Source organism: Miniopterus natalensis, chromosome 6 (assembly GCF_054644295.1).
Source record: "Miniopterus natalensis isolate mMinNat1 chromosome 6, mMinNat1.hap1, whole genome shotgun sequence".
NCBI lineage: Eukaryota > Metazoa > Chordata > Mammalia > Chiroptera > Miniopteridae > Miniopterus > Miniopterus natalensis.
This window is the reverse complement of record NC_142086.1, coordinates 67,420,819-67,448,418: the sequence shown is the minus strand read 5'-3', so window position 1 is coordinate 67,448,418 and position 27,600 is coordinate 67,420,819. Positions and strand designations below refer to the sequence as shown.

Below are 27,600 nucleotides of genomic sequence, written 5' to 3'. Positions count from 1 at the left end.
GCACTGGCAGAGGCTGACTTTGCACCTCCCAGGAGGCCCCAGAGCCAGTGCACCTGGTGGTCAGACTCAACCACGCTGCATTACAACCCTACCACATCCACGAGTGACACACTCAAGGGGCACACTTGGTGAACACCAAAGCTCCACTGAAGTAAATCCTGCTCCATCGGGGTGTCTCCAGCACAGCAGCTCTCTGGCTGTAGTTGCAGCTGGTCCTCATAGCTGATTGGCCTGGGGGTCAGTTCCTCCCAGTGACGCCAATAGCAACCAAGGCTCAGCTACAACAGGACAGTGCACACAGCCCACACAGGGGAGCACCTAGAAGGCCCAGCTCAGGTGACTGGGGAGGCTAAGCCATTGGACCCTATAGGACACTTACTACACAAAGCCACTCTACAAATTCCAGGAGACAAAGCAGCTCTACCCAATACATAGAAACAAACACCTGGAAGCAGCCAAACTGTGGAGGCAAAGAAACATGTCACAAAGGAAAGAACAGAAGAAAGCTCTAGAAAAGGAACTAAATGAAATAGATCCAAGCAAGCTAACAGATACAGCATTCAGAATTTTGTTTATAAGGACGCTCAAGCATATTATTATGAAAATAACTGAGGAAATTGACAACATAATAAAATACCAATCAGAAAGGAAGGCTACATGAACTGAAATGAATAATTTACAGGGAATCAACAGTAGAGTAGAAGACACTGAGAATCAAATCAGCAATTTGGAACATAGTAAACAAAAAACACCCAACCACAAGAGCAAAAAGAAAACAGAATCCAGAAATATGAAGATAGCATAAGGAGGCTCTGGGACAACTTCAAGAGGCCCAACATCGTATTATTGGGCTGCCAGAAGGAGAGGAAAGAGAGCAAGAAATCGAAAACCTATTTGAAAAAATAATTACAGAAAAAGCCCCCTACCTGGGGAAAGAAATAGACTTACAAGTCCAGGAAGCACAGAGAGCCCCAAACAAGAGGAACCCAAAGAGGCCCACAGCAAGACACATCATAACTAAAATGCCAAAGGTTAAAGACAAAGAGAGAATCTTAAAAGCAGCAAGAGAAAAGCAATTAGTTACCTACAAGGGAGCACCCATACAACTGTCAACTGATTTCTCAACAGAAACCTTGCAGGCCAGGAGGGGGTGGCAAGAAATATTCAAAGTGATGAAAAACAAGGACCTACAACCAAGATTGCTCTACCCCGCAAAGCTGTCATTTAGAACTGAAGGTCAGATAAAGAGCTTCACAGACAAGGAAAAGCTAAAGGAGTTCATCACCACCAGACCAGCACTACAGGAAGGGTCTTCTTTAAGAAGAAGCTAATGAACAAAAGAATCTGATGAACTAAATAGATCCAGAGACATTGACGCATGCAACAGATGATCATATTTCAGAGGAAAGAGGGAAGGGTGGTGGAGGGTGGGAAGAGATTAACCACAGAAGTTATATGTATATATGCATAACCCATGGACACAGTCAAGAACAGGGTGAAGGCCTGGGGAGGGGGTACGAGCGAAGTGGAGGGGGTCAATTGGGGGGGGGAGAAATGGGACACCTGTAATACTTTCAACAATAAAGATAAATTTTTTTAAAAAGTTATAGTAACCAAGACAGTGTGGTATTGGCATAAGAATAGATAAATATATCAATGGATCAGATCAGAGAGCTCAGAAGTAGACCCACAAAAATATAGTCAACTTGAGGCAGGATATTATGTGTGCCAGAACTATGTAATCAAGTATTTAACAGAAGTTAATCTAGGTTTTTAATTAAATTAACTTCCTGTGAAATAATTGATATCTATCCCTTTGAACTACTCAGAAGTCCATTATTCTTATCTTTCTTAAATTATTTTTAGTCTAAAAAGCTTAGATAGATGGAAATTTTTCAGTGACCCGTATTTTAAGTGTAGAGAAAGAAATCTGATCCTAAAAACACTCCATCTGAGCCAAAACTGCAAACTATTTGAAAACTGAGTCAATGTTGACCTTGTACTTAAATCATTGCATCACATCAATCAACCTCTTATCTATGTTAGTGTCCCATTTTTAAAATATATATATATTTTAAAGCTGAATCTCAGAGTATTTTCCTCCTATAAAGTAATAACTTATTTTTATTTCTAAGAACAAGAAACTCTTCTGACAGACAAATATCAAAACAATCTTTTATATATTCTGGAATATGAAATTGGAACTAGACCATAAACAAAGACTAAAACAAATTTTCTTCCCTGAAGTGAGTTAAACAATGAAAATAATTTCTGCACATTGATAATGCCAGTATGCACTGGGAAGATTTGATGAGTACTCCCACTTTAAGAAATTTGACAGAAAGGTACAACTGTATGATATACCTGACAGTTCCATTACTGATTGTTCACTCATTAGCTTTTGTTGTTTTAAGTTTAAAATAAAACCATGATTTTTGGCATATCTTTGGGTAAAATTTAGGAATTTGCCTTTACTGAAAAATCTCAACTTATTCAAGAACCATTATGCCTTGATCAATAAGTATGTGGTTTATTTTATTCTAGTATGTCGCTTTAATAAATTAGTTAAATGTACAATTAAAGTATGTGATCTTTTATAGAAGTTTTAAAGCACAAATGCTTAACCATATGATTAACTCTTATTTTGTCAGTGGCTCCCATTTACGTTCTGGGCCTAAGATTACTTCATTCATTCTGCTATATTTTTATATATATACACACACACACACACATATATATATTACAGTATACATCACAAGCTGTGGTAAGGAGATTGTGTGGTTGTATAGTTGCCTCAGCCTCAGCTACTGCACCTCTAATGGGGATCATAATAACTAGCTCTTAGGGCCGATCTCAGGATTAGTTGATAATTCAATGTATGTATACCGCATGGGATAATTTCATGTGAGCATAGCACACTTACACTCCATAAGAGTTAATTCTCTGCTAAAGGTTTTAAAGAATAAGACTATAAATTAAGTCATCATGATAACAATGACTCTTCGCTGAAGATTTAAGCTAAATTCATTTGTTGATGTGTGTGCTTGTGTGTGTGTGTGTATGTGTGTGTGTAAGGCCTCTGAAGTTGTACAAAATTACTAATTTTAATAAACTAATCTGCCCTGGCCAAGTAGCTCAGTTGGTTAGAGCACTGCCTGATGCACCAAGATTGCAGGTTCGATTCTTGGTCAGGGCACATACAAGAATCAACCAATGAATGCATAAATAAGTGGAACAACAAACTTCTCTCCCCCCCTCCTGTCCTTTCTTTCTCTAAAATCAATACACAAAGTTCTTTTTAAAAATAAAATAAGCTGGTCCTATCTATCAGGGTTAGCTAGTTGCTAACTAGATGATTCTAAGAGACTTCTTAGTAGGTCAGAAGAATATGTGTAGGAGACTCCACAATCGGATGTGAAGCCCTGTGTCTCTGACCATTGCCATCATGACAGCAGATGCTAGTTTGAGGCATAACATGAAACAGAAACTGTGTACACATTCTGTCAGCTGCTCTTCCTCAGAGGCATAAATATAAACTATCCTAAGTGAGCCCGGTGAAAGTTTACCTGTTCCCAGAAACCAAGACCAGGCGACCATTTCATACACATAAGACTTACATTTCATCACTGTGAGTAACAGTAGCTTCCCTCTTGTCTTGAGCCACGTGTACTGCTACTCTATGAACTTTAGGTGAGCTAGAGATTTTTGCCTTAAACTTCTTGGCAAAATGTTACTTCACAGAAAGGAAGAAAAAATAATCCTTCAATTTGAACATGAGCTTGTGTATACTATGATTTAATTTCTACAAACTCTCAACCTGTGTTAATTTCAGTAGTGAGTGGCAAAATAATTTCTCTTTGAGCTATCTTTGTAGATATATGTATGTATATATATGTATATATATTAATATATATATCCATAAATCCTCACCCAAGGATATGTCTATTGATTTTAGAGAGAGAGGAAGAGAGACAGAGAGAGAGAAACATTGATGTGAATCTATCTGTTGCCTTCATTATGTACCCCAACCAGATTGAACCTGCAACCTAGGTATGTGCCATGAGCAGGAATCAAACCCACAACCAGAACAATGCTCCAATCAACTGAGCCAAAGTGGCCAGGGCTGGATATATATATTTTTTATATGTATATGTATATATATATATATGTATATGTATGTATGTATATCTGTATGTATACATATATACTTACATATTTAAATCAGTACTAATTTTTATAGCAGCTGGGTTTTATGCCTGAGTTTGTTAAATAATATTTGTGTCACCACAGGCCAGCCATAACCTGCCTCAGTGTTTGTCTGAAGGTCCAATAAGATAATCTGTATATAAGACCATTTTTTCATTAAATAATTCCATTCAAACAGTTATTATTGTTGAAGATACATCCACATCAAGCTAAATTCACTAGCATGTATTCAGTATAATTAGGGAAATAGTAAGAATTTAGAAAATTTGATTTCATTATAAAACATAGAGCACAAAATAATTAATTCTCAGTCCCTTCACTTGAAAATTTAATTTATATGGGTTTAATAAAATTTTCTTCCAATTTGTTCTAATTTGATGTAGACCTACCAAATAAAAACTACCTAATCGTGTTTTAATGTATGCCTGTCACTCCTATTAGTCAATATTCTCTCTCTGGGTTTTTTTGAGGTAAAATTTAGTGCCCCTGTGTCTCTGAGAACTCATTTTCTGGTAAAAGTGAAAAGTGTATGATCCATTGAAAAACATATTCTCATTCAGCCCTCCCTAAGATAATGTTTGTAAATTTATTTTGCTATGTTATTTCGCTATGTAAGAAAATAATCAGTTATTTCCTCTGACTTTTCTTGCAAGACAGGTAATATATTCAGCATGTCCGGTTGATTATTTCAGCATGCACAACTTTAGACCATTAGAAAAGGTTCCTGTCTCCCTGAATCCCTTTCAGAGAATATTGTAAAAATCATTTCCTTCTGCCTATAAATGCTTTTCTGCAGGTACAGTTAGTGCTAGTGAGCTGCCTATCTTGTTTATAAAAACAAAAAATGAACTCTGTAAAATTCCCTTCAGCTTCTGAGCTTTGCAAAATTTGGGTTTCACTGTAACGTATAGGAAAACTGAGCACTAAACTTAAGTGCAAACCTTCAAGAAAATACCCTTTGTAAGAAACTTGACAGCCTTTTTTTCTTAAGGAAGATATCATGTGCTTTCAATTGGCAATGTGTGTGTGCCAGTGCATTTTTAAAATTGTTCATTTTTGCACAAAATAATCTGTTTTTACTATAGAACATATAAGATATAGATAAACCCAAAATTAAAAACCTCCATAATGCCATCGGTCTTTCAGATTTTTTCTAGGCAGAAATATAAATATCTGTGTTTTATTCACCAAATGGTGTCATGATATACATATCTCTGCTGCTTTCCCACTTTAGGTCATGTCATGAAGCTGTGCCTATACAATATATACTGGTCTTTATCATCATTTTTAATGGCTGCACAATTTTCTAAGGAGAAGACATACAATTTACAAACCCCTATTATTTTCTATCTTTGCTGTTTTATGTAAACAACCCAGTAACATCCCTATGCATATATCTTTGCTCAGTTGCCCAATTATTTCCTGAGGGAAATTTCCTAGAAGCAGAATTGCTGAGTCAAAGAATTTGCACATTCTGAAAGTTTTTTATGTATCTCCCCAAACCCTCCTCTGGAGGTGGTTGGACAAATTTACATTTCCATCAAAAGTATATGAGATTGCCTATATTGCTCCAAAGCTTACCAAGTTGTGGTATTCTCACCCTTATAGAACTCATCAGTTGCTAAAAAATAGTTCTAGTAAGCCTAAACATTTACATACTTTCTGGTAGAACAGAGCAATACATTCCCAAAGCAGACATTCAGTTCTTTCAAAAACCTGCTACCTCTCAGAAATGTTGTTTGTTTTTTCCCTTAACTTTTTCCTATATATAGCAATATTTTATAATGAAATGAGGAAAGACAAAGTTTCTTTTCTCCTACTCTGTAAATAAGGACTTGCCCAAGACAAGAATACAGTTCCCAGTTACAAACTATGGAGAGAACATAATTCCACTGGATCAGAAATCTGGGTATTTTCTCCTCTGTCAAAACTGACAGTGTGTTTGCATGTCAATGACCCAAGGATCACTACCCTTATCCAGTGTTAGTATTTTCTTCCAGATCCCAAAAATTAATGCCTAATGATGAATTGTAAGGCACTTAGAGAAATCTTTCCATCCGTCCATCCATCCATCCATCCATCCATCCATCCATCCATCCATCCATCCATCCTTCTATATATCTATTTATTGATCTATTGGGCATGTAAACGACACAAGCTAGCATGGGGTAGGTTTATTTATTAAGCAAACACTTATTAACTGCCTGCTCCATGTCAAACTCTATTCTAAGCACTCATCACCAGCTGCGAACAAGACAGACAAGGCCTATGCTCTTCAAATCCTTATACTTAGGTGGGGAGGCGAAGTGTGCTGGTCACAATGAATGACACGTGGTTCTAGGTACCAAAAGTAAAGAGATCACAAGAATCATACTAATTACTGTTTTTTCCAAATTCATACTGAATTTAACCTTTAAACATTCCATAAAATTCCATAAACAGAAATCTGGTATGGCCCAGCCACCTCTCCTTAGTTGGAAAGCTTTTTTCTTCCTGCTTTTACTTTTGATCATTAGAATTCTGCAATGTTTCTTTTTCTCTACATGAAAAAATAGTTTCTAATAGGGTTTCAGAATCTTGTTTTCCTCAGAATCCTCTAGTTTTAACAAGCGCCTCACCATAAACAACATTTTTTTTCTGCGAAACATTTGGCATGATTTGGGGGTAATGTTTCGTGACAGCGGAATTAATATGCACTATCAACATGCATTCTGCCCCCATCTCTGTAATTAAATTTAAAATTAACACGTTGCTTTCTCATGCTTTATGCTGCCTCACTTGCCTCAATTTCCCTTGGTTACAAAGAACATTGGTAATGAATATGTATTAGGGTGTGCTGTCAAACCCTATGAGCATCTTCTGGAGCAAATTAGATATGTAATTTCAAAACAGAGGCATCAGTTGACATCACCCCCTGCAATTTTCACCTCCCAGTGAACATTCATGAGAGACTGAAGAACAGAACAGGAGACCAGCCTACCAGCCGAGGTTCATAGTGCTGTTTCTCTTGCTTCAACTGATTTTAGTTGGTTTTAATTTTCATTTACATGATGATATCAATGATTCAAAAGCTCACCAAACTAAATGGAGTTTAAATTTTGTGACTAACAAAGACACACACCTTGAAATCCCTGTACTGAATTTAAACTTTGGAACTAAACTTTCCCAAACCAAAATTTCAGCAGTTAGATTTCCTTATAAATTGGAAAAATTGAAATTGAATTGCAGCTGCAGGAAAAACAAAATCTATAAATCTATCTTTCACTTTTAAATGAAGATAATTGTAATCGCCGAGATGTATAATTGTCCATATCATTTTTCTCTATCTATGGAAGTTTTCAGTTCTCTGCTTTAGGCCTAAGTGATATTTATTACTATTATCTGTTTTGTTTAAGCTAGAAACTTGGGGTCATGAGCCTGCCCAGAGGAATGGTGCCACCAAGAGACAACTGAGCTTCAATGAGCTCCATCTGGAAATATCACTACAAAAGGTTAAACATGTACTGTTTATAAAAACCATTTTAATTGTTGTTATTTTAAATATTTTAATTGAATTTATTGGGGTGACATTGGTTCACAAAACCATACAGGTTTCAAGTGTACACCTCAATAAAACATCATCTGCATACCACATTGTGTGCCCATTGCCCCAAGCGAAGTCTCTTCCTGTCCCCATTTCCACCCACTTTGCCCACCTTCACCCAGCCCCCACCTACATTTCCCTCTGACTATCACCACACTGCTCTCTGTGTCTATGGGTTATGCATATATGTTCTTTAGCTAAATCTTTCACCTTCTTTCATCTAGTCTCCTCAGCCACCTCCCCTCTGACAGCTGTCAGTCTGTTCCACCTAATCACGTCTCTGGTTCTATTTTGTTCATTGGTTTATTTTGTTCATTAGATTCCACATATAAGTAAGATCATATGATATTTGCCTTTCCCTGAATGGCATATTTCATTTAGCTTAATACCCTCCAGGTCCATCCATGCTGTCACAAAAGTGAGATTTCCTTCTTTTTTACAGTCGTGTAATATTTCATTGTGTAAGTGTACCACAGCTTTTTTATCCACTCATCTACTGATGGGCATCTGGGCTCTTGTTCTTTTGTTAGAAACCATAAATTGAGTCAAAGGATTTAATGCATCCTGAATTCCATGCATTTTAGAGCTGGGAGAAAGTTTAGAGAATCTACACCAAACTTTTCATTTAAAAGGAAAACACTGAGGCCCAGAGAGTTAAAAAGACTTCTCAGGACACAAAGCACACTATTGGCAAAAGTGGGCCTACAAACAAGGACTTTTAATTCCTAATCACTTTTATCACAGCACAAATACATTGATTTCAACCAAACTTGATTATCTCTAGCATAACATGTTCACCAACAAAGCTGAAAAATATGAGGTTGGAATGTGTATACTCAAATGACCTCATGCAGTTTTGGTAAAAGATATTTACTTAGAACCCTCAAACTTTATGATGTTATACTCAAAATTTATATATGAACTCCAAATCAATAAAGTAAGCATGAAATGACTCAAAAGTCAGAAAGATTCCCAACCAGGTTCTAGAAGAAAACCGTTATACCCAAATTATCATCTCCTCCTTGCTATTCCATTTCTCAAACCAAAGGTCCAACACTTCAGTCAATCTCCGGTCATTATACTCATACCTTTGATCTCTCATTATTTCAGGTATCTAGTAACTAGCCCTGGAAAAGCATCTTCTCCAGGCCCACATGCAGGCTGCTGAACACTGATGGACAACGGTCATACAAATGGGCAGAATGTTATCACTGTAAGAAAACACAGGCTCTCCAACCTCAAAAAGGTCCTCTAAACTACTTGGAACCCTTCCAAGTTTTCTTGCCAAACTCTTAGTCTTATTCTCCACTTTCTACTAATAAAGAAATTTAACTTGTAAGTCACAGGAATGAAGGGGAGAAAAAGAGGAAGATGAGAGGAGGAAGAGGAGAAGAGGAGATGTCAATCAGATGGGAACTTTCTCAAATTTCTGCACCCCACATATAGATTGGCCTGCATCTTTTCCTTCCTTAGCTGTCCAATATGGTAGCTACTAGCCACATGTGGCTACTGAGTACTTTAAATGTGGCTTTGCTTTTGATGAACTGAATGTTTTATTTTATTAAATTCTTATTTCATTTCATTTTAATTTAAATAGCTACATATGGTTTGTGGCCACCATGTTGGACAGTGCGGGTCTATAGCAAGACCAGTGTGACAACCTGGCCTCAGCTGTGTTGAGAATTAGGGAAGAAGCATGCACACACGGGAAGCCAAGGGGTAGAGGAAAACAGTGTACCTGCCCATCCTCAGCAGAGAACGCTGGTGCCCAGAGAGTCGAGATTTAATGAGAGTCACATCCACAAAACGGTGGTAAGACATGAAGAAGAAAGAAAAGACCCCAAGGAACTTGTGCCTGAGCAAGTGTGACACAGAGTCTAGGAAAAAAGTCAGAAATCATCAAGGGACAATTCAGAGGCTCCCTATTTGTAACAACAGAGTTGGTGGGGCCTTGTGTCATTATTGGGTATGCTATACTTGGTAATATGTGAGAAATGTGAAGTCAAAATGGCACAAATTACAGTTCTTTGTTTTCTTTTAATTCTCAGGAAATTTGAAAAAGTAGGATTTGGTCTACAGGTCTGGCTACATGCACCACAAATGAATAGCAACAGCACCTTTGCTGCCCTTCTCTCGCCTTTATAACAAGTTTCCTGGTTGCCTCCTCTGCTCCAGTCCTGGCCCAAGCTCAAGGTTAAAACATTTGTTCACCAAAAGCACTGCTCGTCAGCCTCTCTGATCCAGATTAATGTTTATAAACACCTGTTCCAGAAGCACACAGAGAAATTGGAAAAGGCATGAAGCTGTTAGAAGTTGTCACAGAATTCAGCTCAAAGGCCACAGCATTCAAGGAAAACCAATTTTTCATGTGTTGACACACAACTTCACTTATTGCGTTTTAGTGATGACATTGTTTGCTAACCTCACCCATGAATTCTAACAAGTTGGACCAAACCACCAGAGTCCTCTGTCATTTCCAATTGTGCCAGCTGCAGTGGAATTGGATTTGTCTTTACACTATTACCTAATGCTGAGAAGAGGGACTTGCAGAGCCTCACTGATTTTTCTGCTGCCATCAAAAATAGGGGTTTTGATTCCACTGAGAGAGTTAGGGTGAGACATGTTCTGACCTGCTTCTTTTTTCAGTAGGTGATGAATTGACTGAGCTGCTGTGTGCACTCTGCACCATATAAGAGAGTTATAAATTAAGCTTTACCTGTTTGCCTTCTCACACGTCTCCACTGAGAAGCCTTTAGAAAGGAAAATATAATTAAAAAAATAATGGAATATTCTTATCTTTTCCTTTTATTCATCCATTCTTTCTCTGCACTGATTTTATTGTAGGAATTATTGCTTATTTGCTGATTACACATTAATTCCAAGATAGTGAGATACAGTGCCTGTGTGCTATTAACTTAGCAATGCTCATTTAGCTAATGCAGTCCTTACCCTGTCCCTTAGAGCAATGTCCCAAAGAGAGGTTGTCTTGTGGCCAGTGGGAGCCATGCCATACAATGGGCTGGAGAGCCAACAGTCTGCCCCCTGAGCCCTGGCTCCTTCTGCCCCAGGGGTAATTCAATTACACATTTTTGAGCTGTGTTCTCCTTATGTGTAAATGGGAAATAAAAATGTCGGCCCTGCCCACATTCCAGGTTGGTGAGAGTATCAAATATCAAAATACATATAGAAGTGCTTTAGCAGATCTTACCATGCTTGAAAAGCATTAAATTCGTATTCACCATTTTACCTCCACTGATTTCCAGAAAGAGTTTTAGTTCCGTTACAACAGAAGGTTCATAGGCAGCTGGACCATTAAAGCAAAGATAAAAGAGCAAGAGTCATATAATGAAAATAGCAGATAATTGTTCCAGAAAAACCGATGTTAAAAATAGTTCTATCAATTGAACACTAAATTTAGCTTTTAACTTCCTGGCGGCTAAGGCAGAACACAAAGCACTATTTGGCACATGACTCTCCTTCATTTACAAAATGAAGCATGCTGGTTTATAGGAGCGAAGAAAAATCTCCTGCCATTAAACTCTGAGAAGTGTGGTGAGATTGTTTTCTGGGCACACGCCTGTCTACATTCTCCAGTCGCCCTTGCAGTTGGGATGGGAGCCCACAAAACCTTCCCATGTGCTCCTGCACCCCTTCCCCCAAGCACTAGCTCGATGCGTGGGGGGCATGGAAGGTAGACGTTACAAGGAGCCTGAGCACCTGAATTACTTGGCGCTGCCACCAAATAGAAACACCCGCTTTCTACTTTACATGAGTGAGAAAGGAACCTCTATCATGTGTGAGCTATTTTACACAGTTTGCACACTATAAAAATGAAGGTTTTTAAATTTGAAAGTTTATTGAAGAACATAATACAGAGTTGTGTGTGTGTGTGTGTGTGTGTGTGTGTGTGTGTGGTTTTGTTGTTGTTTTTTGCTTCATGAATTTGCATGTCACACTTGTGCGGGGGCCATGCTAATCTTCTCTGTGTTGTTCCAGTTTTAGTACATGTGCTGCCGAAGTGAGCACCAGAATTTTTAACGATCAGTTTTATTTCATTTTTAAAACTTTAGGGACTGTCTCATATTTTGTCAGAGAGGAGCAAAATCTAACAGTTCTAAAGAAAGGAAATGGAACAAGGAAGGGTGACTTTATTTATGTTTTTGAGATGGTGGTTCCTGGGGTAGAAAGGAAAGAAGCCAGAGATGAGAATAGTCAGCACATGAGACATGTCCAGGAACTCCTGTCCATTTGGGTAACTTGATAGTGAAGATACAACGGGCAGTGAGAAGACAAGAGAAGACTGTTCCTTAATGAATTGGGAGTAATCCTGGGCGTTTTGAAAGAAAGACAATGGAAAGGTAGAACAGGACTAAGTCTGATTCTCTTGACCCCTTGAGCCTAGCCTGCCTGGCAGGGCGTCAGGCCCCTCAGCTTCGACCTGTTGGAGCGAAGAAGCATTGCCGATAGCCCTGCGGGAGAACCTGTCTGCAGCCATCAGTGGAACTTTACAAAGACAATCAAGCACGAGGATATCCTACGTCCTGTGGATCATTCACTTCATTACACCTCAAGCACGATTCTCAGACCTGCGCCATTGCCTCCTGAACTTCCCCGGTCCTTTGAGGTGAAGTTGGCACAAGTGCATAGTGTTCAGATTCCATTTTGCGCCCCCCCCCCCCCACGCCCGGGACAGGTTTGTTCCGAGAACCCTCCCTGAACGTCGGTGGGGCTTCCTGCTCAGGCCTTTACTCTGCCTTTCTCACCCTGAACTGGTTTTGGCCTTTCCTGCTCTGAGTATAAACACTCCACCTTTTACATATGGTTTAGGAAACACCGTTTCTAGCTATTTTAATTTAAAGATTTCTCAGAGCTTGGGTAAATGGCAGCATGGAGTAGATGGGGCCAGCCCCCAGCTCTAGGCCCATCACCTTTCCCAACTTTCCCTTGGCCCATAATTTCTACTTCTCAACATTCCTATCAAATCAGCAAGCCACAGCCATCCTTCCTTACACAATAGCTGGCTTTTGAAGTACCTAAGAACATGTAAATTATGGTTGACATCAAAATAATAGGAATACCCAGAGGCCGTGCCATTTCTCTAAGCATCATAGGAGCTATAGGAAGCTTTGGGGAACAGCCATTTTACAATTCTATGAATAATACACGTTTCCCTCCCTTCCAGCTGACATATGGCTTTTTGGACACCATCACTTGAAAGAAAATGAAATTCATAAGTTATTTTTCTAGTACTTCTACCCAGGAAACTTTTGCTCTAAAAGAAAGGATCATGGCATCAATTAAAATGTTTCGAATGCTATTAAAATATAAAGCAGGAGATGGGAAATGATGCTTTTGCTCTCTTCTATGTGAATTTATATCTTTGAAAATCTTACTATCCCCACTTCCTACCACAGCTAAAAGAAATGTAGAAGCGGAGCAGTGAGTGTTATTAAAATTTAATTGCCTTTAGGAAATATATGAATTAGAATGAAGACATTAGAGACCATGTGGTTCACCCTCGGCTAAGTGAGCATGTAATAGCTGTTAATTGAGCTCTCACTTAATCCTCATAACAACTCTATTATCCCCAAGTTAGAAATAAAGGAAACTGAGGCCCAAAGAGGTTAAGTGATTGGCACAGTCACATCATAATTCGCAAAACTGGATTTCAAACATTAAGTGATTGTGACTCATTTGTACTGTCACACGATAAACATAAGAATTTGACTTACTTTATTTCTAAATATTACTACTAAGATTTATATGATATGCAACATTTCATTTGGAAATATGTGTAAAATATTTGCTATACAATTGAAGGACCCAACTTCCCATTTTCAATCAAGCATCACTACAGCTATTAAAGGGGATGGGCTTTACCTCACGTCTGACAACTCTTCAGATCCAAATAAGGAGACTACATATAAACAATAAACAAAATAAGAGATAAAGGGATCTAGAGTCAATCTCTAAGATGATGTGTCAGTGACTGGGCTACAAATCACTGCCTTTACAGTTCAGTGTTGCAGGACAGCTGCCGAGGGCAATGTTTCCTTTCACAGCTCTATCTGTACCTGTAGCCTGTGGGCCCAACGCTCATGACAGACGGGCTGGGCTCCAGTGAAATCGCCTAGGGTATCATTCTTCTCTAGGTGTCCACACTGTGTTTGGAAATCGTGTTGGATCAAGGGCCTAACTTTTAGTCCTACCTACACATTTGCCATTGAATTATTCCATTCTGTGTGTGTTGAGTCTGTTAAAAAATGGAGAGACTTTTTTTTTCCTTGATAGTACACCTGCAAAGTTCAATTTCTTTTTTTAAAAAGCTATCATTAGATTCTCTATGTTCACAATAGCTCTGGACTGCAATCTCTTCTCCCATCAGTAATACGTGTTTCTCCAACTGGTAATTTCAAATTAAGTGGTCTGGCCTTTGAAACGTTTAAAGTGAAAAAAAGAAAAAAAAATCTTGAGATTTAATTGACCAGTTTCACATGGATTTACCCCAAATAATCAATCAGTAATTTGAAAAGAACACCCACCCCCCATCTTTCTGAACGGTTTCATTCTCTAACATATTGACTTTATAATGTTGACTCTCCTAATAAACCTGAGCATTCAGATTATTTGTGTTCTTAGCACCAGAACAAAACTGCCACATTTTTATTCATTCCAGAGTCAGAGCTGTCATAACCTGCTGACATGTTTTTCCAAATGTCCTGTCAAATTGTTTGCTATATTTATCAAAATATGCCAAATTTATTTGGGGCATTGGACATGAGCAGCACTGAAATCTTTCAGACAAAGGGGGTTGGATGAACAGCAAATATGTAAAGATAAGAATGAAAAAAGTGTAGGGCAGAGCAGGTCTTTGCTACTAACTATGGTAGATTCTATCATGAAGAAATGATCGATACTGTTGGGACATTAATTTATCAACACAGGTAAAATCTAACATGTTATACAAAACACAGTACAGCAGTTTTTCAGTGGTTAGCAACCTTTTTTTTTTTTTTGGAATAGCTAAAGATTAAAATTTGTGCCAATTACAGTATAATACAGTTTTTAGATTTCATCATACTTTGTTAATTTCAAGGTAATATTCCAAAACATTGTATGTGGGTTTCAAATTAATATGGACACTTCCAAGCAGCCTGGGAGGACCTTCTGAAGCCCTGAGATCATATTTTAACAAACATAATGAAGTAGAAAGATTGGAGGCTCATGCCTACCTAAATTCCACAGCACAGATCACTTCTTCCTATCCGCGTGAGAAACTAAAAACCATTTTAATATGGGCTCTTTATGGAGCATAGCTGCAGAATTCCCAACTGATTAACTAAGAGAGAAAAAAATATTCATTTATAGTTAGAATTCCTAAGCTTTATTTCATGTGTATAATTAAAATGAAAACTTTACATTTTGTTTTCATTGGCATTGTTCCAAAATTTAGAAAAAGAGTGGGAGACGGGTCCTTCATGTGGGATCTCCAGACAAGGAAGTGCCAAAATCAGCTTTGAAAAGGAGCTGGGTCACCTGGGGGGGGGGGGGGGATTTTCACAAACTAGAGGCGCATGTTGCGATGCAGAGTTTTACTTCCCTGTTACGTGCAAGAGCAGCTATTGCTGGGAGTCGCCTTAGACATCTGGCTTTCCCCACTCATAACCATAACTTTTCGTTGATCTCTAAGAAGAATTTTGTCCAATAATTCATTTTCCTTCCTCCGTGGTAATGGTATTCAACAGCAGCACTTTCACACTAAATTAAATAATATAATTTGACTGGAAGAATAGAGGGATGAAGTTACTCTGGTTTTAAATCCAAGCCTGATCAATTCTTTTCAATTCCATTTTGTTTCGTTTGTTTTGTTTTTAAGAATAATACCTTTATTTGGTTTTCTTTTTTATTAATTATTTTTTTAATTTAACTATATTTGGTGTATGATCTTATATTGGTTGTGTTAGTCTCAGGTGTACAATATAGCGATTCAACATCTTTATACCTTATAATTTGATCACCTCCCTAAGTCTAGTAATCATCTGTCACTGTGTGAACTTAACCATTAAATATATAAAACCATTAAATATATTTTAACCATTAAATACATAACAATTTTTAAGAGGAAAATCTCCCTGTTTCATCTAGTCTCCTTCAGTAGCAACTCCAAGCCTCCAGTATATACGATTAGTGCTTACCTCAAAGGCCCTCTGTATTTTGACAAAGTCGCCCGCACTGAGTTGGTTTTCGAGCAGAGCTGTGCCGTGGCCTTCACCTTCTGTTCTTTCCGGCCCAGGCTCCGACCCCTTGTTCAGCTCAAGTGCAGCACTCTGGTAACTCATAATGGCTTCGCCTCTTTTCAAGAGCCTTCAACTATTTCTAGACTTTTTTTTTCTTCCTTCAACAAGTATCTTTGAAAAGAAACCCAACTTAGCAATAGAATTCCAAATCCAAATCCAAATCCACTTCAAGGCTTATAAGAAGGAGGCAGAATGTTCGAGCTGAGAGGGAGAGAATGGAAGCCCTCGTCCCCCACACTTTCACAGTTTATTGTCAAAGTCCGCAGTCCAATGTTTTAAAACACCCCCTCCTTACACGCTGTTGAACCTGACTTGGTTAAAAATGGGTAAAGTTTCCCCCATATTTATAGCAACTGACACAGAGAGCAGCTCCTAATCCTCATGTCAAGTGCATTAGAAAAGCAACTTCTCAAAACCTTGTTGGCTAACCTCGTTTCTACGAACATGCTGCGGTTTGAAACTCCGCTGTCTTGTCTGGAGACATTGGATGGGCAGCTGCAGGGTTTGTGTCCCGCGAAGCGCTGCCCTGAAGGCCACCTTCCCGCCGGGCCGGTTGTTTGTTTCCTCTGTCGCTGCTGCTTTTGTATGTTTCCTGGCAACCGACATAGAGCCAACTACAACTCTTCCTTTCTTCCTCCCCCAGCCCCCAGCTAATAACTGACCTGAAGGGTGGACTATATAATGCAAATGCTGAGGGGTTTTTTTAAAGGACAATTCAGCCCACTCAGTTTTCATTAAATCTTATTGCTGTGTTATTTAAAGTCGTCTTTTATAAATATATTTTCTATGAAGCATGGCGTGTATTATGAAATGATATGATTAGCCAAAGAAAAGGGCATAACATTCAAGAATTATATGTTTTGCACAGGAAATGTTGCGGTTCTTTTTTCTTATTTAATAAGAATCCATTCCTTATATTCTCTTTGCCTAAAGTGGGGATGGTCTGAAAGAATTTTCAATTCACTGAAAATATGACAAAAAACAGCAACATATAATATGATTAACCTTATGATAAAACTACTTATAGTACCATCACTGGTTCAGCTACTATTAATATAAAAGAGGGAAAAGAAGACATGTTGACATTTTTAGACTATTTGCAGTGTGCCAGGCACTACAGTGAGCACTTTGTATTCCTTACCTCAAGCTTCGCAACAACCCTCTGGGCAGGTAAGATCTCTGTGCCCCTGTATAGATGAAGAGACACGGCAAATGCCACAGGCCACTCGGTCAGTAAGGGGTGAGATACAGTGGGCAGCCTGCCTGGCTCCCTCCTCAGGAGCCTGATTACAGATGTTCCCCTCTCTGCACCTTATTTTTGTCTCTGTAAAACTGAAAAGTTGTCACTAAATAGTCTCTAGGTCCTTTCCACCCTATCACTGTATGAGCTGGTACTTACAAGACACATGGTGGCACGCAGTACATTGCCTTCAACACAGGGAAGGAAGCTTCCTGCAGACATTCCTATACCAGTTTAAGAAAAAGAAAAGACATGACATTTATGAATTCACTAATTCATCTATCTATCTGTCCATCATTTATTCCAAAAATCATTTATTAAAAACCTATCCTATGTCAAGTCCTGAATTGGACCTGGGACCTGTCCCAAACGGTTTATAGTTTTTTAGAAGCAATTACCTGTCTAGTTCATCTTTCAGCCCAGTCCCAACCTCTTGCTGTTTATAGTGCTGTGTTGAGAAGGATTCTGAAGTCCTATCTTGGCTCAGAGGAAAAGAGTGGCATCATATATTATAGCTGTGTATCAGGGGCACAGGAAAGCAAAAGGGACATGTCTACCACCAATGTCCCTGTTTTGGCTTATCATTTCACGTGAGCTAGGAAACCATTTTAAGAGCTAATATTATAAATTCCCCTAAGTTATCTCACATAAGAACAAAATTTGTCTTATCCCATCCTAACTTGTAAATTAATAATAGTTTAGATGAGCTGGATCTGTCCATAAATGTCTGCAGAATGTTTTATAGTGGTATTCTGGAGAGCTGGGCTTTGCTCAGTAACAGACACTAATGAGGGAAGTTGCAGGAGAGGTAGGTATCCCACTGGCTGGTGATGCAAAATTCTCTATTCTTTTTTTAAAGATTTTTTCTATTGATTTTTAGAGAGAGAGGAAGGGAGAGGGAGAGAGAGAAACATCGAAGTGAGGGGAAAACATTGACCTGCTGTCTCCTATCACCCCCTACAGGGGATCAAGCCTGCACCTCGGGCATGTGCTGTGACCAGGAATCCAACTAGTAACCTTTTGGTGTATGGTACGACGCCCAACCAATTGAGCCGCACCGGCCAGGGCCTCTCTCATTATTCTAAGACGGTCAAACTGCCTGGCTTACTTGGCCTTCATAAAGATGCAGCTCTAAACGTTTTCATTAATCAAAACAGGAAAATATAACGAGCAGCTAACACATTACTCTAGAAGTTAATAAATTGACACCATGTTCTTTCTGTAAAATTATGTCATTAGAGATAGTTCTTGATCATAAAATCATAAATGGCTTTAAACCACTTTGGAAGTGTATGGTTAATTTTCAGGTTAAATTTCCACAACCCTGGAAAATCCATAACTAGCCTCTTGACTCTGCTGAAATGTATCTTCTTGCTTGTCATGAAGCAATTATGATTTTGTCACTATCTGCCACATGCCCACTCCAATAGCAGGCTCTTTGGAGAACAGTGTAGTGATGGAGATAGTCCATGCTCTGAAGGAGTGGAGGGTTGAGCTGAGAGAGAATGCTAACAAATGAACCAACACTTGCTCCCACCTCTTTAGGAATGGGCCAGCACTACTAGCATCCTGGAGAGCAAAGCACCCAAGAGAGCAAAGCAAGCACAGACACCCACTCTCCTTTGCCCCCTCTGGCACCTTGGGACTGATTTGCTCTCCCCATTGAACAAGCACCCCCATATGTGTCTTTTTCATAACTCCCCAGCGCAACCCCAAATCCCTGCTCTGTTTTCCCCAGTAATTTATACTCATCGACACAAACGCGGGCCTCGTCTTTCCTCTAATTCCCCTTCCCTATGTTTGCCCTCCCCTCGCAGTGAAGCCTTTTCTTACTAAAATTCTTCACCTGTGCCTAGAACCCTCCCCAACACCTCCTCACTTTAACGGAAGTCAGGTTCCACCCCATTGCCCACCGAACCATTTCAAGCTGAGGCTGCTGAGGCTGCTTCTTGTCCCGTCCCTGTCCCTTGGGGCCAGTAGAAGGAAGGGTGGCTTCCCATGGTCTCCTCGCTTCTTAAACATGGGCCTTCCTAATATGGCCCAGTCGCCATATCTCTCTGGGCTCTTTTGTTGTTGTTGTTGTTGTTAACTTTCACTTGATTTTTCAGAGAGAGAGGAAGGGAAGGGGGAGGGAGGGGGGAGAGAGAAACATGGATGTGAGAGAGGCCTCCTGCACTGGCCCCGCCTGGGGCAGGGAAATGAACCTGTAGCCAGGTGCATGCCCTTGACTGGGGGGAGCCACACAGGCCAGGGCTCCCCGGGCTCACTTTAAACCCAATCTCCTCCCAGAGCCTGAGGGAAAGAAAGCACCAGCCGTGCTTTTGGCAGCTTCTAGGCCCTCAATAAATATTAGTTCCTTTCCTTCCTTGCTCCTGATCCTCCCAGTCCAACTTAATTACTCCCTCCACTCTGCAACCACAGCATTTTGTTTGTACTTTCACCACAGCACTTTTTCTTTCTGCCTTGAAATATAATTAGTTGCCTGTGTATCTCTCTGACTACATTAACTCCCTAAGAACAAGGACAGTGCCTCACCGATGCCTTACATTGCCCAGCGCAGAGCTTTGCATAACTACACAGCACATAGCAGTGGGAACTCATCTGTAAAATAGGATGGGTGGGAAGTGAAATTCACCTACAGCTTTGAGTTTGCAGGGCAGGGTCCTGGGAATAGGGGGCATTGAGTGAGATTCAGTGGCAGGATTCCGTGATATAAGAAAATGAGGGAAACAAAATTGGAAAGTGCACCTTCAAGGCACTTTTAATACACTATTCAAGCGCTCTTGAAACAAAGCATTTATTATATGTGTGTATATATATGCATGTATGTATAATTTCTACGTAAGATGAAAATGTGTTGAGGCCTTACACTGTGCCAGGCGCTACTCTAGCACCAGAAAAGCAAAGAGGAGTGAGACACAGCTCTATGCCCACCGTTGCTCAGAGATACAGGTTAACAGTAAATGTTGGTTTCAAATTAATCCTATCTCTTGAGAAAGCAGGTCCCCTGTTAAATCGGAGGAAACACAATGTTTGCTTTCCTCTGATCTGCTGAACAATGTCCAAACACAATGTCCAAAGTAACAAAACTATTTTCATAACAGCATTTCTCAGATTGTTCGAGTATTTGAACAAGAGAATTTGTGAAATAATGATATCCTAAAATAACTAAGTGTGCAATTCTGCAATAAATTACTTGTCATTGTATTTTAAGTTCTAGTCTAAGCAAAGGGTGGTGGCCAAATTTAAAAATATATGGAAGGAAATGTAAAATTGAGAAAATCCCAATTATTGACTTCAGAATCCCTACCCATTTGAAAAGGGGCTTTATCAGGAGACACATAGAGTCTACTGAATTGAATATTAAGAATCAGTGCCTAAAAAATATCTCAAGTTCAGTCTTTTAGAGCAAATTCTGATGGGTCTTCTGAACAGTTAATCACTTTTGAGCTCCTCTTTGCTTGAACAAATACTTCTCTTTGAAATCCAATGTCTATGTTCAAGGTCGCAGTGGACTTGCTGGTTGTCCGCGAAGGTTTCACTAGGGAGCCACTTTCTGGGCAATTACTCTGAACGAGGTTACCAGGTTCCTTTATGTCGCCTCTCTGAGAAAACGCTGCGCTTTATTCTACTTGGAGCTTTAGAACAGTTTGTCAAAGTCACCTTGATATCGAATACTTGCATCTATGTATAGAACCACTAAAAAATAGTCATAAAATCATTGCATGAAAGGAGTCACTGAAAATCCAGTAAACACGTATTGATTTCCTCTTTGAAGAGAGAAAGAAAGCAGGTAGGTTGGAAATTAACAATTATTGAGTTCCTAGTATGCGCCAAGTACTGTGTTAGGCCCTTTCACAAATGATATTCTATTAAACCTCATGATATGCCTGCACAGTACTTAATATTGTCCCTTTTTTTTTTTTTTTTTTTTAAACTGATGATGGAACTAAGCATGATTAAGTATCTTTCCCAACTTCACACAACTTGTAAATTGCATAATATAATAATGTCATGTTATGGTCTCTGCTAAGACTTTACACCAATTTTTTGTCATTTAATTCTCTTTGAAATCCTATGATGTAGGCACTATTCTGGTCAACATTATTTATAAACTGAGGCTTAAGCAGATTAAGCAATTTGTCCAATAGCAAAGAAGTAGCAAAGCTGGAACTCAAAACTCAGACTCTTCTATGTAGTCCATAGTGTAAAACCATGTACAGTATAATCTGCTAAACACTGTCGTAAATTCTAATCCAGTTTGGGAGCGGAGGAGTGGGGAAAGTGGGAAAATAATAAAGCATAGCCTAGGTAATAAAGTCAAAGGAGCTTAGAATTTGCAGTTAGAATACCGGGCTCAAATTTCGGACCTCTCGCTTTCAACGCTATAATCTTGAGCAAACTGACTCATTTCTCCAAATGAAGATAGCAATGTTATTTAGGTCACTGAATGGCTTTAAGGTTAAAATGACATAACATGGTGAAAGCTGTCTGTAAATTGCAGGAACATTATGCACAAGAATCAGCATTAATATTAGTACACACTCGGAGGAAAGCAAATTGCTCCAAGCTCGGGGAGGCCATACAGGAGTTCACAGAGGGGCTGGAACATTGCAGTTGTAAAACAGAATGAAGCAAAATTACCCATGTCATGAAGCTTCATATTGAAGCCAGGATTGTATAATCCTTCCTATTGCTTCTAGGGCATGCTAATGTCTAAATCTATTCCATATCAATATTTTCAAGGTGGGTTATGAATGCAATGTGTGTGTATGTGTGGTTTTTAACACTTTGAAGAAACATTTTCTCTCTTAGAATGAATCGCACTAATGGTAACTACAGAAGTCTTCTCTGAGAAGAACTAACTGGTCTGTCTGGCACTGTCTGAACCGAGCTTTAATAACATCAGAAATGGCTTTTTCCCCAAACCAAAACAGTGTAACTACTGTCTGTCATAAAGCGACTCTCAGGTTGAGTCCCCAAATCCTCAGAATCAGATGTTTTGTTTATAAAGCATTAAAAACTATTCTAGAAGGGAAGCAGATTTTAATTCAATATGGACTCTCTGAATGGGTTAGCCTCAGGGAAAGATCATACATGTACATATGCATATTCATATACATGTATATGTACATATACATAGAGAAAGGCAGGGAGAGGGAGAAGAGATGTGTAGGAGTGTAGCTTCTCAGGCAAGTTGCCTAATGAGCACAGGAGGACAGTGAGTAGTCACAGAGCTTTGGATGAGCACTGATCACTAATTGGGTGGCAGAAGTGTAATTTGGAGATAATTATGTATTTCATACTTCTGCCCTTGGGCCAATCCTGTATTTATCACACACACAAACTCAGAAAATTTTTCACTCCTGTGAAAAATGCAGCCATTTCACTTTTCTTTACTCTAAGAAAGTCTATGTAGGAAAGCAAAGAAATTTTAAAAAATAAAAGGCAATAAAAAGAAATTCAAAAACTTGTAAAAATCAAAGTTCTGAGACAAATGCACTCTAAAAGATTGAAAGCTGCGATCCCAAGAGAGCACGGCCACAATAAATATTTCTCGCAGAACACAGTGCTCCCGAAATGGCACTCTGATGAAAAGCCCTAAAGACCAAGGGCCTCTATTTCTCCGTGGCAGGAGCAGCAATAGTCAAATTCATATCAGAAGTACACTCCTAAATCAGGTTGTTAAGTGTACTCATAGAGATGGCATCTTGCAAAATGCAGATGGAGCTTTTGCAATCACTGCCTAGACCAAATGCTGTCAGAGAAAATGGGTCTTAATTTACTCAACATATTTTGGTTTTGTAACTTTCAAGATTAATTCTTGCCAATGTCTGAAAAAACACACACACAAAACACAAGGTCCTTTAAAGTGCAGTCCCGAATGAGGCAGGGAGTGCACAGATGGGAGGATGCTGATTACTGTGTTCGTGTCCACTGCAGATGTGTGCAAGTGCGGAGAGGGAGACAGTCGGCTCAGAGAAAGAGCTCATCCACCTACTGGGAAAATATAGCAGTGGTAATGGTCTGGGCTCACAGATTTACCAAGTGGGATGCTAAATTTAGGGAAGTGAGTCAGGTTTCCAACAAAGGAAATAATGATACAGATCTATGACAACAACCAGCTGCTTGACCTTGGGGAAAGTTATTCAACTTCTCTGGTTTCAGAATCTTCATCTAAAAACTTAAATCACATGATTTTTAAAGTCCCTTCCAATACTTAATTTTAAAAAGAGGGGAGGGGGAAAGTATAAGAATGTTGTGAGTGCCACAGAGAAAGAGAAGATGTTACGTCCCAGGTAATATTATTATAGTCATATGTGTAATATCCAGAACATGAATGTGGACTCTGACAATAGTTTCTAAATGATGATGAGTGAAATCATATGATCAACTAATGGATCTGTCAGTCAAGCACCTGTACATCTGCCACACGCTGAGCCCTATACCACCTGCTTCTCCTGTTGGATCACAGTGGGGATTTTGGTACTTGTTTATAGCAAGTGAACTCTCTCAAAGAAATACAATGTAAATATATTTGTGTCTTCACCCATTCATTCATTCATTTCCCCATACAGTGACTGATACTAAGGGCCAAGCACAGTGCTAGGCACTGGCGATATAAAGTCACAAAGACAGGCTGGCCCCTACTCTCATGAAGCTCACGATCTAGTAGGGCGAGATAGCAAATAAGCAGAGGAACTACCTACAGTGCTCTAAGAGAGCTGATGAGCTGGATTCAAGGAAGGACACGCGGGGCCTCCTAACCCAAAGTTGCAAGGTGAGGAAAGAAGATGTGATTGAAAGAAACCATAGCTCTGATGGCACCCAAGTGCTGATTCGCTGTTTGCCAGGTAAGAGCAGGAAGAAGAGGGTTTAAGCAGAGGACACAGTATGTCAAAGGTCTGGAGGGAACCGAGTTCACGGTGGATTTCTGGGGACAGAAGCAGTGTCGTGTGGAGGGCTCATGCATAGGGAAGGAGGCCCGGGAGGAGGGGCGGGGGCCTGGCTGCAGAAGCGGGTCCAGACCATGACAGTCGCACTGAGGAGCCAGGCGTGCATGCTGAGGGCACTGAGGCTAAGGCAATTTTCAAGCAGAGTCTGGAGCATGATGAGATGTGCATTTATGGAAGATTCCCGGATGCCCTGTGGCTCTCATCTGGGTAGGACAACCTCGCTCAGGGAAACCCTTGGCTCTGGGGTCCCTTCAGCTTTTCACCTGGGAGTCACAGCACCGCTGCTCCCACCCAGGTGCCCATGACTGTGCCCACTCTCCAGGGCAGCCCGCATCTCGTAGTACCAGTTATTCATTTCTCCACGCTCATTTGCGACAGGGAAGTACAGGTGCTTGGACCATTGTCACATTTGGTGGGACTCTCCTTTTCCTTAGGTCCAGCATACACAGCCTCCTTATAATTCTTGGAGTTAATGTGTCAAGGTCAAATGCTTGACCTTTCTGAGGCTCGTAAAGGCGAGTGAACCAACTGCTAATCTTTTCTTCTGGCCACCTTGCAAGCAGTTTGGGTCTCCTGCCCGCATCTCCTCCCTGCCTCTCCTTTGCTAACAAGGCCTGCGTTTCACGTAGAACACTGTGTCCAACACCAGGCAAGGTGGCCTGCTTTTTCCTCAGACTCCCTTCCAGGCAGAAACGGCCACATGACACAACTCCGGCCAACACAACCCTAAGTGCAAGGCTTGTGGGTCCTGGAAAAGCTTATGTTTTATATGGTAAAATAGGCCAGGAGTTCCCCTTTTCTCCATCCTGCCCTGAACGTGGACATCATGACGGGAGTAATGAGGGAAAGACGGCAAATTCTCAGAAAGTCAATGCTTGAGCCACTTAACCAACATCAGCAACTGCCTTTTTCTAGATTCCTTATGTTTAAAAAAAAAATTCCTATTTATTTAAATAGGAGAGTTTTGTTACGTGCAGCCTAATTTTTCCTAACAGATACACACAATTAGGAAGATGGTAACATTTGTCTTGTTAGAAAATACTAGAGAATATGCAAGGTTTAGCAGTAAGTGCCGTTTTGTAATTGTTAGACCCAGGTTTCTGGGAACCAGCTAAGAGGGTGTCCAGTCGAGAAGAGGTTATGTATGTTGGGGTGCTTTCTCCGTGTTTCATATTTGGGGCGGGAGGAAGGAGATCAAGATGGGGGATCAGCGCAGATCAGGATTCTGACCACTAGTCATGGAAAAGCTGGGCCTGACATCATTTTCCTGTGTTTCTGTGCTTTTTGTAGTTTTGAACACACAGGAGGAAAGGAACAGGCGAGGACTATTGTTCCTTCGTGCCTTCCTGTTACCTGGGAAGTATCTGTTTTGTACGGTTTTCACTCTTAAGCAGGAAAGAAAAAAGGAAATAAACCTAAAAACATATAACTGCCTTTTATTAGTCAGTGATAGGTAGAACTGGAGGCATCCCCCTCTTCTAAAGTATAAGGAACTTCTGATCAGCCAGGGGATTCTGTGGCTGGTGATTGTGCAGACAGCAGGGAGAGCATTGCTAATTAGATTGCACTCCCCGCCCACCTTCATTTCAGTGGTGAACTGTCTCCAAAAAAGGGGGGGGAGGGGAGGCAAACTATATTGGGGGAAATGGAGAAATTAAGAGAATAAATGTAATATTTTGGCACTAGGGAAATAAATGAATACCTAACTATTAATGTTCCACAAATAGAGCCACCCAAAAACTACCATTAAGCAATGTAGGCCAGGCTATTTTGGTTATAAAAACAAGCTCACTCAGATAGCCACGTAATGAGGATTTGTTATATAGTGCTATTAAAAAGAGGGAGGGAGAGATGGAGATGGGGGAAGAGAGAGATGGAGGGAGGGAGGGAGGGAGGAAGGGAGGGAGGGAGGGAGGGAGGGAGGGAGGGAGGGAGGGAGGAGGGGTGGGCACTCCTGGAGAAGTAAGGAATTAGAGCACCACCAAATTTGATGAACTACTAAAAAGTACAGGAAGGTCATTCTGGAACCCAACCAGGGCTGGGAACTGGATTATTTTATCTCAACAGCAGTCAACTGGATTCTTATTTAAATGTACGTTGAGAACCTCCCAGCTGTTCTTTTGTCTTCACACTATTTTTTCACTACAAGCTGGCAACTGACCCCTGGATCAGTTTTCCCTCCCCCATCCTCTGCTTCCTCCCGGTGTCGCTCAGGGAAGCCCCGTCTGCGTTACAGCTTCCTTGTGCCTTTTCAGCTTCCTCTCCGCCTGCCAACCAATCTTCAGAATCATCTAGTTTAGAAGCTGAAGCAAGAATCTGCAGTGGCTCATCACGATGGAGCCAAGTCATATTATGAACTGGCAAACTCAAAGGCCATCCGCCAGCAATTTTTTGCCCTTGGATAGGTTTCCACCCCTGTTCCAATCCGTGTAGCTGGGAAAGGTCACACAGAAACAGCCAAGGTCGTTCTCCTTCAGCAAAGACCGTGGGTGAGGCAGTTTCCTTAAGAGGGGCGCCTGGAGGAAGCCCAGGCGGCTGACCTGGCGCTTCCGAGTACAGGTTCCACCGAAGGAGGCAGGTAAGAAAGGTGTTAGTGCGTACCCTGCTGTGCAGAGTGGCTTTCCACCCACACTCGCCAAGCAGACGCCCTAGGGTAATTATAGAATAAAATGGAATATGGAACACCTGTGTGATAGCTGATTTGACTCAGAAAGATAACTATTTCCCTGCAGTGGTATCAAATGACTGGGTTCATTTTCTCAAAGACCTTAGTAACACAGGCTTGAAAAAGCTTGGCACTTTTGTTTGGAATATAAATGTCAAACTGTCAAAATAAAAAAAATACTCTCAAAAACAATTTTTGGAAAAGGCTTAATAAAAAAGAAAAATACATAAACATTATAAAGAAGCCAAATACAAATGCCAATCAAAAAAAGTAGGTGAAATAGACCAATATACTCCCATCCCCCCAACCCCCCTACAGAAATCTTAGCTCATTTGGAATTTAATGTATATAATTTCTTTTTTTCTTCAAATTCCATTTAGAATAATGTCCTTGGTAATTTTTGTAGCTTTTTAGGCATTGTGCCCAGGTGAAATCTTTTCTGAAGCACTATTTGCTCTTATTTAGCGTCTTTACAAAACACTCAAAAGTATCTTAATATTTCATGTGAAATGAAACATTTTAGTACATTTATAAGGTAACGTTATTTAGACTCATCCTCTAGAACAACAGTTCCCTTCTCCTAATTTCATTTCTCGTAGCTGAAAGGCCTAGTATGCAAATTCATTTTTTCATTCTTGTGTTTTTTCCCAGGG

The 27,600-nt window shown here is 40.0% G+C and overlaps 1 protein-coding gene and 1 non-coding gene across 2 annotated transcripts in view; both read right to left on the bottom strand.

Moving 5' to 3' along the window:
- Positions 1-16,128, bottom strand: part of WDR49 (WD repeat domain 49) — a 109,379-nt gene extending 93,251 nt beyond the window's left edge. The window contains 1 exon segment of the mRNA XM_087817821.1: positions 15,985-16,128. Within this exon segment, the coding sequence (XP_087673947.1) occupies positions 15,985-16,128 (144 nt within the window).
- Positions 11,709-11,815, bottom strand: LOC148092936 (U6 spliceosomal RNA). The gene has a single exon (XR_015714728.1). It is a non-coding gene; the product is annotated as a U6 spliceosomal RNA (small nuclear RNA).
- Positions 16,129-27,600: the final 11,472 nt, after the last annotated feature.